At 53.5% G+C, this 15,128-nt stretch overlaps 1 protein-coding gene across 2 annotated transcripts; it reads right to left on the bottom strand.

Annotated features, from left to right (window-relative positions):
• Positions 1–6,405: 6,405 nt before the first annotated feature.
• LOC119101185 (ubiquitin carboxyl-terminal hydrolase isozyme L5) lies at positions 6,406–14,915 on the bottom strand. Of its 2 annotated transcripts, none has more exons than XM_037224466.1 (9): positions 14,867–14,915; positions 13,552–13,646; positions 12,851–12,914; positions 12,282–12,387; positions 10,745–10,932; positions 9,993–10,190; positions 8,976–9,075; positions 7,618–7,758; positions 6,406–6,760 (listed from the first exon to the last, which is right to left on the bottom strand). In XM_037224466.1, the coding sequence occupies exons 2-9, from the start codon at positions 13,628–13,630 to the stop codon at positions 6,653–6,655; spliced, it is 984 nt and encodes a 327-aa protein (XP_037080361.1). In that variant the 5' UTR covers positions 13,631–13,646; positions 14,867–14,915; the 3' UTR covers positions 6,406–6,652. The 2 variants fall into 2 exon arrangements, with proteins under 2 accessions (XP_037080361.1, XP_037080360.1); XM_037224465.1 differs by having other exon boundaries at positions 14,823–14,907.
• Between the last annotated feature and the right edge of the window lie 213 nt (positions 14,916–15,128).

Below are 15,128 nucleotides of genomic sequence, written 5' to 3'. Positions count from 1 at the left end.
AGTGCTTCCTGTGGCAGATATTGGTAGTGGAAATTTTGTTACCGGACGTTGTGCGTGGTTGGGTGCACCCCGCCCACACCCAGGACATCCGAGCGTGCCTGGTGACGGCTATTTTAAATCACCAGGCCTGACATGTTGTCATCACCTTGACCAACAGAAGTAGTAGACCCAGCCTATGTTCGTGTTATTGGAGCTTTACGACCATTTCTCATCATTGAGAGCTTATGCCTTGTTTTCCCCAGTCGCTGCTCCTTTGAGGCTTTTAAACAAAATTCGCGTGCGAAGTGCCGGGAGCTCGATCCAGGAGATCGCCATAGCCTTTGGTCGTCTCCCACGACGAACGGCGCGTGAGATGGCGATGGTAGAGACTACCCAAGAAATCACACCACTGAAAGTTCGACACATGGTATCGAGAAAACCACGGCGAAAGGAGTTTGCCTTGTACTGCAGCGTGTTTCAGGTTCTTTAGTGCAAGCTTTTAATACGTTTTATACGGCATTTCACCTATTGATTTTTGCTTAGGCTTGATTGGTTTATTGTAGAGTAGAGTTCAGCTTTGTTTTTGATTTGGCATCTGGGTTATTCTTCATTCGGGGTCACTTCATACCATCGTGTCATTTTACACACAGCATGGGCCAGCATGGTCCCGCATACTATTAAGCTCGCAAGCCTGCAGCGGCTTGCGCATTTTGTATTCGTCAGCACTGAATACATGTCTACTGTGCATGGCTGCACATGTACGCTTGAGCGGCGAACGGCGGTCGTCAATACTCAGTGCTGATAGGGGGTGGATACATGTTGATCCGAGTGCCAAATGCCGTTTGCAGGTACGTGGTTCCTGCGGCCAGCACCTCTGTATGAGTGTTAGGTTCTTCCCGTGAGTGTTAGTTCCTGAACTGGGTGTTGAGTGCGGGTCCTGTGTGCTGGTTCCTAACTGACCAGTGCCAAGGCCTGCCCGTGAGTGCCGAGTGTCGGCTGTTGAGTGCCGAGTGTCCGTCCATGAGTGCTGAGTGAGGTACGACCGTCGCCGCAGGGAGCCTGGGAGCCGCGAGGCGCTGGAGCACGCCAAGTATAACCTGGCGCACCACTACTGCTGTGGGCACCAACCGAGCGGCTGGAGGATTTTGTGGCATTGCTGGGAGGCAATCATGCCCGCATGTTCGCCGGCGCCGGCCGCTCCATGGAACGCGGTCAGTGATGCGACTCATTGACGCTGCAGGATACTCACGCTCCTCGTATCCACCAGTCCTGCGTAACTGATGATCTTGAGTGTGAGGGTGTTGATAAAAAAGCGGCCAGATTTTGAAGTCCGTTGCCGGTCGTGGTGGTATGCTGTCAGGCTTTGCTGATGTCATGTCTGAGACGGGCTCTGACCTACCCCGCATCCCCACATCCCCACATTCTATCACTGGCTCTGACCTACTGAGGAACCCATCGCGGACTGAAACATACTTCCATGCGTCGCTGATGGAACACATGACGCGTTCTTCACCGCGTGACAGCTCTGACATCACAGGCGCAGACCGGAATATAAGCGGCCGTTTCAGTATTGGCGGGGCGCGTTATTATTACATCCAGGGCTGACCGGGGCATGCTGACGCACCCTGCGAGTGTGCTGTGATACTGGTGGTGATCGCCGCTGCAGCAAGTGACCACCACCAGAGGTTTTAACAGCGATCTTTTTACCTGCAGTGGGAAAGTCACACTTGCGAAGGACACAGAAGAAGAAGGAGCCTTCCGACAGACGAAGCAGATTATCCGCCAGTCGGAAATGTGGCAAGTTGAGAACGAGTTTTATGAGTTCGTCCAGGAGCAGTTCAACTTTGTGAAGCATAAGACAATGACGTCAGTGGGGCGGCATGGGGCGCGTGACGCCACTGCAGCGCGGCTACCACTACGAGAAGCTCCGTCCCAAGTAGCGGCAGGACTGGCGGGTGAGGAGGTGGTGGTGGCCGCTGGCCAGCCGGCGGCGCCTCCCCCCGGTCCCGGGTCAGCGGGCCGGCGGCGGCGAGACACGGGCCCCGAGCAGGCATCAAACGACGCCAGACGACGGCCGCACGGGCAGAGCTGCCGCGGGCTGGTCATGGACTTAGGGTGTCGGTGGAAATGGACGGCCGGCCCTCAGGAGGGCCGTGTGGGCGCCGTGTTTGGGACCTGAGGTTCCAAAATGTGATGAAGGCGCTGGTTTGGAGTGGATTCGGTATGGCGAATTTTGTCCTTCCACTCACGTGTTATCGTCGCGTGGCCCAAGGGTTTTTCCAGACGTTTACTACAGTCATCAGTAAGCTTATATATTTATCACAGCACGGAAGAACATAATAATATGTGCCATTTCTCGTGTATGGTGTGTACTTGTGTTGAAGTTATTCTTCTAGCCTGACATCTACCGCCTCTTTTATAGGCCCTATTTCCTTGTTCGTTGCGACATATTAGGTTATTCGAACATTTGGGTGTGCAAGGTTCGACTCATTTTAAAAAAAAACAAATCAACATTTTCATGTGTGACATTACGCACGCCCGACAGTGCGATGTGGCATTTCGGAACGTTGTTTGACCCGTGCTACCGTGACACGCGTCTGCTTAGGTAGCCTCTGGGTCAGACGCCGTGGAAGACAACCTTTGTGACTGAGTGCGTTCATCGTCAACGGATGTGACAGCGCGTGGCCACTGTTGGAGCACGCGCTGATGGGTTATGCGTTTAGATAACGCGCTTGAGACAACAGCATCTATCGGACCCTTACCGCAGCCAGTGTGCTCGTCACCGTGCAGACCAACAGGGTTTAGCTGATCCACGCTTGGGAGGAGGACACACAGGGGCATTGTTTCTGTCGATATGGCACTTGCATGTATGATCTGCTCACGTCGGTCGGTGTCCATCGTGTCGGACTCCCGACATGGGTTCCGGTTGTGCCATGCAGTGAAGCACGTCATCATGATCCGCCCAATAATAGGTTCCAGCAGGTTTCGTTTTACCGCCCTCGTAACCAGCCTCGCCCGGTTATACCAGCAAAATGCGTTGATCTGGTAGCACAGGCTAGCGATGTGTTCATGATATCCGTCGTGTCAGAATGTCGTGATAGGGGCTGGAGATGCGCCTAATGGCGCTGTCGTGGCGCTAGGTCGGCTGGTTGTCGCGCTATGATTCATAATTTGTCTGCAGATGAGTGCAGTTTGAGTCATGATGTCATGTTGGTGTTCTCTTAGTGTTGGACCTCTTCCAGGATGTGCTTGGTTGTAGCCAACAAACGCATGTTCGGTTGCGCTTGTACTTACAGAATACTTCGTCAGGGTCAGTTCCTGTGAGTTTAGGTAATGTTTCAATTTTACAATCAAAGACATTAGTCATGCTCCTCAAAAATCCTTGTATGTATACAGAGAATGCGTGGCGACAGCATATTTATGATGCTGCCGACAACCAGTAGACGAGTTTGGGTTATCTTGGATATGAAAAGCTGTCCACCTGCTCGGCGCCACGTACAAACATGCCGGACCTGAACTCCGAGGTGCCGCTGGAAGACGGCAAACATTAAACGGTTGTGTACCAAGGGGCCCTTTTCCCGGATCTGTTCGACACCGAGCACATAAAATTATCGGACAAATATAAATACATCCTGGTGTAGTGCATCATTAAGAGATGGCGGTTGGGGTGCCGCCAAGTGAAGGTGGGTAACATACGTGATAACGAATCTCGAGTCTAGCGGCGGCGCTGCTGACGGCGCCGCTGGGGCGGCGCTGACACACCGTAAAGCTCCATCTCGTGACCCGCGTGTCTGAGTGCGTGTGCATGTGCATATTTATAGCTGTGCTGTTGCGGGGCCCGCGTGCCCCTGTGGGCGGCGGTCGGCCGGAGCCGGCCAGCACGTGCCGGCGGCGGCGGCGCGGGTCTTGACCCTGGCCGGCCGCCGGCCGTGCGGCTGCGCCGCTCTATTTATAGGCCCTCACGTCTGTGGCCGTCTCGCACGGGCGCGTCGCGGCCAGCCAGCCACGCGGTGTGCCGCACGTGCGCTCCGCGGCTGGGCGCCGCTGCCGACTGCGGGGAGGTGGGCCGCACTAGCCCCCGACGCCGATCGCACGTGGTGGCGGAACATCGGGCCGGCGCCGGCGGGCTATCGCCTCACCTTGCGCGGCGTGTGACGCTCGTGTGACAGCCTGCCTGGTGCCGGGCGCCTCACCGACCGGTGTTGGGAGCAGTGCGGCGCTCAATTGCTGTAGGCTTTCGGGCGCGGATTCAGCCCACGACATGATAGATGGCTGTTATGTGCAGACGCTTCTGTTGTGTGCGGTAAGGCCTGCTTGGTGACGAAAGCAGCCCCATGAAGACGCTTTAATACACATGTTTCGTCAGCGGGGCGTGTGTTCGGTGTGGTGTCGCTCGTCTGGCTTCAGGGCGAGGTGACCCGAGGGTGACAGAACCCGCCGCCTTCGCTGGCCCGTCTCTGTAGCTTCTGGCCCGACTTTGGCAGAACCCGCTGCCTTCGCTGGCCGGTCTCTGTAGCTTCTGACCCGGCTTTGGCAGTACTCGCCGCCTTCGCTGGCCGGTCTCTGTAGCTTCTGCCCCGACTTTGGCAGAACCCGCCGCCTTCGCTGGCCCGTCTCTGTAGCTTCTGCCCCGACTTTGGCAGAACCCGCCGTCTTCGCTGTCCGGTATCTGTAGCTTCTGCCCCGACTTTGGCAGAACCCGCCGCCTTCGCTGTCCGGTCTCTGTAGCTTCTGCCCCGACTTTGGCAGAACCCGCCGCCTTCGCTGCCCGGTATCTGTAGCTTCTGCCCCGACTTTGGCAGAACCCGCCGTCTTCGCTGGCCCGTCTCTGTAGCTTCTGGCCCGACTTTGGCAGTACCCGCCGCCTTCGCTGGCCCGTCTCTCTGGCTTCTGACCCGACTTTGGCGGTACTCGCCGCCTTCACTGACTGGTCACGTTATCTCGCGACTAGCGGCACCGCATGCGATACCGCTCCCACGGAATGACTTCAGATTACCAAGGCACGGCTGGTCAGGTCAATTTTGACGCTGATGCAGGGCGCCGCTTCAGTCACGCAACGGAGACGGCTTGAGACTTGAGACGGCTTCATTTCGACTCAGACATGGTTTGGTGAGAATTGGTATGAACGTTACCATATATGCATTTTGCCATATATATTAGTCATGCATATATATATATATATATATATATATATATATATATATATATATATATATATATATCAGAGCAAGAACGTGGGTCTTTTGCCTTTGCCATTTGAGCCAACCAGTCGTTAGTTCAAGCCAATCTCACCGACTCATTTCGGACATGAGACTCCCTTCTCACTGCAACAGCTTCGCCCAGGACCCTCTGGTCGACTCCGGGGTCGGTATTGGCTCCACCTGGCGTCTGGAGTCCAGCACAGTGCGTCCCCGTCCAGTGTCCATGTTCTCCGGCCCTGGCCGGTGGTTACGCCTATGGCGGCAGTGGCGGCCCCCGAGCGGGGGGGGGGGGGGGGGCAGCGTGTGGCGGCAGGCGGGCAGCGGGCTAGATCGAGCCAGTCTGATCCACCGGACTGGTTATTGCGCCCGATGGTGAATATTTGTATTCACCGTACGGTGGAGATCGGGTTGGATGATGTCAGCTATCTCGCCAGACGTTCGAGGCTTGCCGCTGTAGTAATAGGGCTTGCCGTATCTCCCTTGACGTGTTATATTACTCATTCACGGCCCCGCCTCCCATGTGTTTTGCGCCTTAAGTCAAGACCGCAGGGCTGGCGTTCTGACCGCTGTGAACTTGAATGATTATTTGATTCCCCCCCCCCCCCCCCCCCCCGCCGCCCCAGCCAATTCGTCCCAACATTTCTACTTCCCCACTGGTAAAAACGACAGACCGGCGTCTCAAATTGCGTTTGGCGCTTCGGATCCTCGTTGCGGCCGATCCTTGGCAGCATTGGAAAAACTGGTGGTTTTTGCCTTTACTCCCTATTGAGCACAGCCGGGTTCTCGTTACTGAAGCTTTGAAATAATTACCTTCTGATACGATTAGCACTCCTGGATGCGCTTAGTACTTCGCAATCTCCACGCCAGGTCAGCAGACTAGTTTGAGAAGCTTCCAGATGGCTCTCGACCAGCGGTGACATTCACCCATCTGTCATACCAGCACCCACCACCAGCAAAAACGACTAACGCGGATCTTCAATCCCCATATTGCTAAACACCTCAGTAAAAAGTTCGCTCCTGGTCGGTGGGTACCCATCTTGATATGCCGTTTAAGAGCATGTCCGAAATTCATTCATGCCGAAAGGTCACGTCTGAGCGATCAGCTGAGGACTCGAGCGGCATATCTGGCCCAGTATATTTCAGAGTCTCAGGCAGTCAGTTTTATGCCCGCCTAGAATCCTAGCGAAATTCGCAGAATGAAAAACACGGTTATCGTAGCATGTCTTCCTTGTCAAAACAGGAGAGAAGTTGGTCATCCGGCGACGAACCATTGCCTGTCGCAGGTGTTGGTCGTGGACAAATAGCCAGTGTTTGGAATTGTCATAAAATGACGATCCATTCTGACCCAACGTTCCTTGCTCGCACAGGCAACGCAGATTCAACACCGAAGCAATTTTATTATTTGACAAAATTCGGCAATGTCAAATCAAACTAATAACTAGCGCTGAGGTACAGGTGCCGGCGCAGCCCAGCTACTTGGTCTTCTGCTTCTTGCGCGCCTGGTTCAGCTTCTCCGAACGCTCCCTGGCCTGCTCGTACAGCTGCACCAGCTTGCCTTCTTTCGCCAAGATCTTGAGTAGCTGTAGAACGAAATATGGTTACAGAAGTGCGGCTGGTTTCAAGATGTCTAATCCAGCTGACCCCTTCAAATCAGAAGGGCCCGCAGCCCCGCCCAAGGTGCTTCCTATAAAAATAACGTAAATAATCGCGCCCAAATGTTTAGTTGACGACCATACAAGATCATACACCTTCTCCCAAAGTACGAGACTCAAAAAGGCACGAGCGATGTCATGTTGGGGAGCGTCACGTCTGTCTAGTTTTGCATTCATCAGCCCGATAGCGTGTGCTTGGTAGACAAAATGCATTCAGAAGCATTGCCCTAGCGCTGTCCGGTATATTTGGTCATCACATGCTACATGCCGATCGTTGTGCACCATCATCGAATGCATCCCTGTAATGACATGCAGGATATTTGATTTAATGCTATCAAATATCGCGTTGTCCATGGTACTGGGCCAATTATGCCGCGGAAAGGATTTTTAAGACAAAAGTTTGGCCTTTGTGCCCAGATTACACACACATGGGTAAAATTAATCAGCGTTTGATGCAAATTAGGCGGACGATATTCCTGGGGCCACCAGGTTCCAGCCCGATGCCCCTCAACCCTCGTAACCCAACCGTGTCCTTCGCGCACAAAAAACTCGCTACGCCGGAGACTGAAATGGTTGGCACATCAAGGATCTCTTGCTGTCCATTCCAACGCAGTTCTTGGGCCTACATGTTTACTTCCCGAGATAGCATGGTCGGTTGTGAAGGCAAGCGAGCACTGCAAACGCCAGACAAACGCGCACACGTCGGGGGGCTAACGACAGCTGGCGACTGTGGACGAGCTAGAACGGCGAGCCGAGCTGAGGCAGACCGCTGCATCGCTCCTCACCTCCATAATGAACGGGATGTAGTTGTGCTTGCGGCGTATGTTTTCCGTCCGGTAGGTCTCCATCTTCTTCTCTTCCTCGGAGATGAGCATCTGCAGCCGGGCCATCTCTGACTGTGCCGAGTCCGTATCCATTCCCGCCTCCTAACACATGCGCGAGAAAGGAGAATGTCAGACGAGCGCTGCAGAAGGCACCGACTCCCTCTCCCTCCCCCACCTCCACAGCGAGCCGCGCCGGTACGCGCTGGGCGCAGAGTCCGCGGCACGGCTTCTGTGTCTCGCTCCCCACCTCCACTCCACAGCGACTGCCGGTGCGCGCTGGGCGCAGAGTCCGCGGCACGGCTTCTGTGTCTCGCTCCCCACCTCCACCTCCACAGCGAGCGTGCCGGTACGCGCTGGGCGCAGAGTCCGCGGCACGGCTTCTGTGTCTCGCTCCCCACCTCCACTCCACAGCGCCGTGCCGGTACGCGCTGGGCGCAGAGTCCGCGGCACGGCTTCTGTGTCTCGTCTCTCGCTCCCCACCTCCACCTCCACGGCGAGCCGCGCCGGTACGCGCTGGGCGCAGAGTCCGCGGCACGGCTTCTGTGTCTCCTCCCCACACAGGCCCACACTCGTCGCAGTCAGTGTGCGGAGCATGACAACCCGCCTGCGTGTCTCAGAAAAACCTCCGCAGCTCTCCGCGAACTGCGAACCACATTTGATGGAAACAACCAGAACCAGAAGCACTGAACACAGGCTGTTGTTGACCACGGCTGTCCAGTCTTCTATGCCACCAGCCCCCCCCCCCCCCCCGCGATATATGTACTGTCGGCTTCACGTCTCACGGTCATCAGGCAATAGCGTTACAGCATGAGGCGGGACGGAAACAGACGAGCAGCACCATCAGCACTGATGACGGATGTAGGCCAAATAGCAGTCTCTGGTATAAGGGGTAAACTAAACGGGTTCACTGCCAGGATGGAGCCAGGTCTACAGGCTGAAGTGGGTAAGTTTTGTGTTACCATGCTCACCGCACCGAAGGTAGCACGCCTCAGCGGACTCGAATGGCGATGTAACTGCGCGAGCACATCTATCCGTCATGACAGCGACACTCGTACTTCGGCGACGAGAGCACAAGCCAACCAGCATCATTAACTCCGCGAAGGCAGCGGCATGAGGTACTAAGCACGTGCGGCCATGTCCTGACCTTGTCTTCAGGCTAGTGACCGTCCACCCACAATCGAGAACCCACCGACATCCAGCCTCTATCACACGGCTCCGTGTCCTTGTCTATCGGTGAACGTCGCCCGGGCGCCCTGTGGTTATGACGCGGGCGCCGGCCCCCGGCTGTGCCGCGTCGGCCAGCCCCGCCCGGGACTCACCTGAGCGCCGGCCTGCAGCTGGCGCAGCTGTTTCTGGTAGAGGGCGCGCCGGTCCGAGATGATGGCCATCAGGTTGAACCTGATCTCACCTTCGCTGTACCTGGTGGAGCACGCCGCGCCGTCAGGGGCCGGAAGTCAGAGACCGTGGAGCGGTTGCTATTGTTACAGCCCGCCCAACTGACGTCATCACGGCGTTTCACAATGCGCATGACAAAGTACTGCCATGCAGGCGATGGATGAAACATAAACCAAGACATACGTCCCACATGTCTTCTTTAACAAATCAGAAGAACCGTTGCCACCCTGACAAATGGGAAAATATGGACCTGTTTTATGGACCAGTTAGCCAGTTTTCAACATTGCATAGCTTTCATTTACAGTCAGCTGTCAGGGAGACATATCCAAGTTAAAACAACAGCCAGAGCCCCTCTCAGCCCTTACTTAACTTTCAGATGCAGCTGATACATAAGACTGCATTCACAACTAACCACAACATTTCTGCCATGGCATTGGCAGACGATGCGAGGCCAGACAAAAACTGCCAACACTGTTGTAGCATTGGGATATCAGTTGTTTCTTTGAATGATCAAAGGAGTGTGGCAGTGGATCTAAGAGTGAGGGGGCCAGGAGTCTTAACCGTTAACCTCCTGTCTCCACAGGAAGCGAGAAAGCGTATACCATCCCCCGCTGTCTCCAGGGGGGGGGGGGGGGGCAGAAGCGTCTATCCCCACCCTTCTGTCTCTACAGGAAGCTGGAGTCTTCGCCCTTACCCTCCTGTCTCAACGGGGAGCGGGGGTCTATACCGCCACCTTCTCGCCTGGGAGTTAAAACAGTCCTCTCTCTGTCCGAACGGAAGGCGTGGGAGTCTATACCGCCACCCACTACCCTCATGGGGGGGGGGGGGGGAGCGTATATTACCACCCTCCCGTCCCCACGGAAGGCACTGCCCTGTGCCAAAGCGTCACCAGCCCGTCTCTACAAGCGGCGGGGAAGTCAGCGCCGTCGGCAACCGCTCACTTCTGCATGCGTTTCTCGATGATGGGTCGGGCGGCCTGGGTCCAGTCCGTGTCGGCCGGCAGCGGCCCGTGGTCCAGAGGTGCCTCCTTCAAGCCGTCCAGCTCGTACAGCCGGCCGTCCACCGGCACGTAGCTCACGAAGTGGTACACCTCGTCGTCCTTGGTCGCCGACTTGTTGTCCAGCTCGAACAGTGTCTGCCTGACGGGAGACAGACGCCACGCGCTGTCGACTTCACGGGGGTGGGCCAGAGACACGACCACCGACACGCAGGCGATACGCTGCACGCGTCCCGACCCGGCTGTAAGCGGAATAGAAGGCCGAAGGAAAACACGACGTTCGCCTGGAAAAGCATCTCTTTGACGATATAGCATGAGCGATAACCCTAGCAAGTGGGATTCAACAACGCGTTGCAATATTCAGTCTTTTGGCGTCCACTTGTCTCACGCCTTTTGCCGCGGGCGACGCACAGTATGCCTTCCCCCTCCCCTGAAAACAACGATGACGCACCCAGTACTACCATCTTGAAACACTGCACAGACACTACGGCATCCGCACGCCATGCTACCCATAGACCCCTTAGCCCCTGGTTGAGACCGCAACAAAGACGGGGCAGGAGAGCTACGCGACAGCTAACAGAAATCAGCCTGGTGCGTCGCCCGCAAGGAAGCGGCGCTGCACGCACCACACCGTCGAGCACAGGTCAGGTCAGGTCGGGTCACGCTCGGCGCGCGCCGCCGTCCGCGCTGCCCCACCTGGCGAACGAGTTGTGCACCGTGCGGATGACGTCAGAGTTGCTGAGCGCCAGGCCGCGCGTGGCCGGGTCGAAGCTCTGCGTGAACTCGCGCAGCTCGGTCAGGTTGCTGCCCAGCCGCACGTCCGGGTGGTCCGTGTTCATCAGCACGCTGAGGATGGCCTGGGTGGCGCACGCGTTGTTGATCACCTGCGGACGACGGGGGCCGGGTTGAGCTTGCTCGCGGCGGCGGCTGGGGGGGGGGGGGGGGGGAGCGGGTTGAGCTTGCCTGCGGAGGGGGGCCGTGTACAGCTCGCTTGCGGCGGAGGGGGACCGGGTTGAGCTTGCTTGCGGCGGAGGGGGCCGTGTATAGCTCGCTTGCGGCGGAGGGGGCCGGTTTGAGCCTCCTTGCGGGGGAAGGGGCTGTATAAAGCTCGCTCGCGGCGGCGGCGCGGGCCGGGTAAAGCTCGCTCGCGGCGGGGGGGGGGGGGGGGTTGAGCTTGTTTGGGGCGGAGGTGGCCGTTTGAGCTTGCTTGCGGCGGAGGGGACCGGGTAGAGCTTGCCCGCGGGGGGGGGGGGGGGGTGACGGGTTGAGCTTGCTTGCGGCGGAGGGGACCGGGTAGAGCTCGCTCGCGGTGGAGGGGGGCCGGCTTGAGCTTGCCTGCGACGGAGGGGGCCGTGTAGATCTCGCTCGCGGCGGCGACGGGGGCCGGGTAGAGCTCTCTTGCGGCGGTGGGGGCCAGGTAGAGCCGCTCGTGGCGGCGGCAGGGGCCGGGTAAAGCTCTCTTGCGGCGGTGGGGGCCGGCTAGAGCTCGCTCGCGGTGGCAGGAGCTGACACGGCAGCGCGCGCCACCCCTCACGCTCGGCCCCAGTCGCCTTGGCGCGTCACCCGTTTTGGGCCACGCTACACAATGTAAGGAGCTTACTAGATCCGGCCATGGCACACGACAAACCAGCTAAGCTTACAAAATGAGAACTCGACACATCACTCAGAGGAGACCAGACGGGTTTTCGCTCCGGCCAATTTAACTGAAATTTTCCGCCTTTGAAGATATTGAAGTAAGTGTCAATATGACGAAATGAGCTCACAAACTATTGGTATGCTTTCAGTAGAAAATGCTGCTCTGGATGACACCATTTCTCTTTTAAGTTAATATTCTGCCCAATACGTCATTGCTTTATTACTTTATTGCTTTATTATCGTGCCTTGCACAACACTGATCGAGAGCTTATTGACGGCCGTTATATCTGGAAATCGGGCTCAATCTAAATCGCCAGATCTGAACGACTCAACAATTATGCCTTTTCTGGACCCTGATCGCCGTATAGCCAAGGGAATGGCAGGATTTGAGCGACGCTATTATAGCATCATGAATGCCTGGGTGACCTTAAAATAGTCTGCACATGTTTGCTGGTGTGTAGCTATGAAACTAGAAAGGTTTAAGTCATAAGAAGGGCAGGGCTGTGAACAGAACTAAATAACCTTCAAGGTGGTTTTACCATTTCAAAGCTCCATACAAATTTGGAACATTCTGTTTAACACGGGTCTGCACTCTAACCTGTTTGGCGAAGAAAATGCGCTCGAGCCTGCTGTCCTGGACAGGGGTGCCAGCTGTCGACGAGTCTGGTACCCACTTGAAGAGGAAGACTAGCCCATGAACAGGCCTGCAGACAAGAGTGGTCATGCAGCATGGCATAACACAATCCCAGATGGACCTAGCACACACCATTCATTATCACGGTGACTACACCATCCCATGAGATGCTGGAATGGCACTGATTGCAGCTGATCAGTAGATTACATATTAATTATAATATAGTAATATAATAATAATAATATAAATACAATATATAACATATTAATAAAATAAACATAATAATATAATAATAAAATAAACATAATAATATAATAATAAAAAAACATTCATAGTGGATGTCCTTCACATTTTGTGAACACCCAAGGCAGTGGGCAATGCATGTAGCACATCAGTCAAGCAAGAAATGGTGACAGAAAAAGATCAGGAAAATAATATGTTCCCATGCTACTTGGCTACCACACCCTCTGCTTAGTGATTCATGCCTATCAGTTTCAAATGTTAACCCAAGTGCAGTGATTACACTCACTTACCTCAATTTTGTAAACATTTCATCATCCATGCTCCAAACCTCTTCCACTTGGGCACCAGTAACACCTGCAACAAAAAATGGTACATTTCTAAACAAAACTGTTCAAATAAATCCTTAACTGAAATGCATGACTGGCTACTAAAATAGCAAAAACAATGTCAAAGATATCTGCATTCAGTAGTGTGGTTAATTAAATTTGCATACCAGTCTTGCATACCAGGTGTGCACATACAGCCATATGGTACCCTAGTGGTGTTGGCAGCTTTAAACATAAGAATTTGCTGGTTAGTGTATCTAATGATAGCAATCACATTTATCTATGTCCTTAGTTAAATAAACTCGAACTCAAATTTAGCTTGTTAGATTCAGCTATAATTTCACACATCACAAGAAACTTGAGACCTCTTGATACCAATGTGGTGGAGAAAGTGATGCATGTTCACAAATAACATCACCAGCAAATTTTGCAAACAGACTGATGCTACCTATAACAGGCTATATGACTTCAAAGATGCAGTATATCATGTGCTTAAAGTGAACACAAATGCTTTTATTGTTCATGGTCCACAAAATATTCTACTAAAAAAAGTTAGTCATTTCTTAACAAGACAGACATATCCTGCCAAAAACCACACCAGAGCAAACTATCACTAAAAATAACAAACAAAACTTCACACATTCAAACACTTCACTTTCACGTACCAAATTCTCGCAGGAGCTCAGTGAAGACCCCTGGGTCACTTTCAATCAAGCACCAGTTCCCTGCTCCTGAGTCTGCCATGATGGTGTTTGATAACCTGAAACATTGTGATTACCAGTTGTTACATACACCTTAATGCTTGATTTATCATCCTGCCTGGTATGCCCATACATGCCTGCACACACATACACAAGGCCAGTGGTTCACCAGATCTTTGACTCATATGGCATACCCAACCAGGTCAATGTCTGATATATTTTCACTGTCTTGTATATTGAGTGCAAACAACTTGATTGGCTGAGCTTCTGGCATCTGCAGTCATCCCACAACAGGGCTTGTTGTGCAGGCCCTTACCCCACCATGAGATTATGACATGAAGTTCAACAACAGAACATTACAGAAAATTTCAGTGCACATCAATGCCAGATGCGGTACACCTTACCCTCTGACCCCATCTGATCCTGAGTGGCAGCTGCCACAAGCAGCAAGCCATCCCAGCAAATGGCAGACAGTGAGTCATGAAGCAATTGAAGTTGACCTTTTCCACCACAGCAAGGGGGATTGGAGGCAAGCAATTGTTTCAATAAGTTCCCCTTTACATGAGAAAAATGGGCCTTCAAAGAAATACATGTCCTTTCCAGTAGCCAGTTCAGCAGCAGCTCAACTTGGTATGCCCTTAACTTATGAGGAAAGCTTTGTCTCCTTTCAAGTTATATGGCTGCCAATATATATATACTGACCTCTCACATTCATGTGCGGCATACACAACCGACAATGAAACACACTAAAATATGAAAAATGTCACATTTTGGGCAAACCAGATGCTCTTTATGGGCAACGTGAAATTCAAGAAGCTTTACTTTTGTCTATTCTTAGAAGCACGCGCACAATGATGACATCAAATGTGATTGCTCAAACAAGGGCAAAATATTAATTTTAAAAAAGGTGACTGAGCCCGACATCAACACATCAGAATCAGCTCAGTATGTATGCCTTGCATCCCCAATCATGCTGTCTGATACAAAATGAGCATGATCATGGATGTGATGGATGAATGGTGTGACGTGCCAGATCCCCTTAACATAATAATCATGCTTCATTCCAGTTCCAGAAAGGCTAACACCTTTCCAACAACCGTTTTAGTCAGAATCCAAAGAAAAAACTAAGCTTTTTTATTATCATGCATGTCAGGCACCACAGAGCAACCATTTGATGCTACATGCAGTGGCCAAGATAAAGCATTGACTCATGCCCTCCAATCAAAACCACACACCCGCGTATTTTGATGCAAGGCTCCGGTATTTATGCAGGATTTACCGATCACACGCAACACAGATTTGATGCAAGTCACAGCACACAACGTGCGCGGTATCCCAGTCAGCTGTTACGCGGATGTGGAAATGCTAGCCACCAAAAATCGCTCAAAGCCATTGAAAACAGCAAAACATTGATGATTCATCCCAAAACCACCTAGAAATACCAAATACCAAAACTTGCATACCTTGCGTTCATGGATATTTGGCAAAACACCGAGACAGACAAAAGTTCAGCCAAGAGATGGGGACTCACGGGCTTCCTG

This window comes from Pollicipes pollicipes, unplaced genomic scaffold, assembly GCF_011947565.3.
Source record: "Pollicipes pollicipes isolate AB1234 unplaced genomic scaffold, Ppol_2.1 Scaffold_4881;HRSCAF=5763_pilon_pilon_pilon, whole genome shotgun sequence".
NCBI classification, from domain to species: Eukaryota; Metazoa; Arthropoda; class Thecostraca; order Pollicipedomorpha; family Pollicipedidae; genus Pollicipes; species Pollicipes pollicipes.
The sequence above is the reverse complement of the archived record's forward strand: the minus strand, read 5'-3'. Positions and strand labels throughout refer to the sequence as shown.

What these genes read in the sequence shown, in the direction of transcription:
- LOC119101185 (XM_037224466.1), bottom strand. Translation starts at nt 13,630, where the DNA reads ATGGCAGACTCAGGAGCAGGGAACTGGTGCTTGATTGAAAGTGACCCA. An exon ending in TGAGCTCCTGCGAGAATTTG is followed by an intron (nt 12,915 to 13,551) that starts GTACGTGAAAGT and finishes TTTTTGTTGCAG; the next exon opens with GTGTTACTGGTGCCCAAGTG. An exon ending in AGCTGCAGGCCGGCGCTCAG is followed by an intron (nt 7,759 to 8,975) that starts GTGAGTCCCGGG and finishes CGCATGTGTTAG; the next exon opens with GAGGCGGGAATGGATACGGA.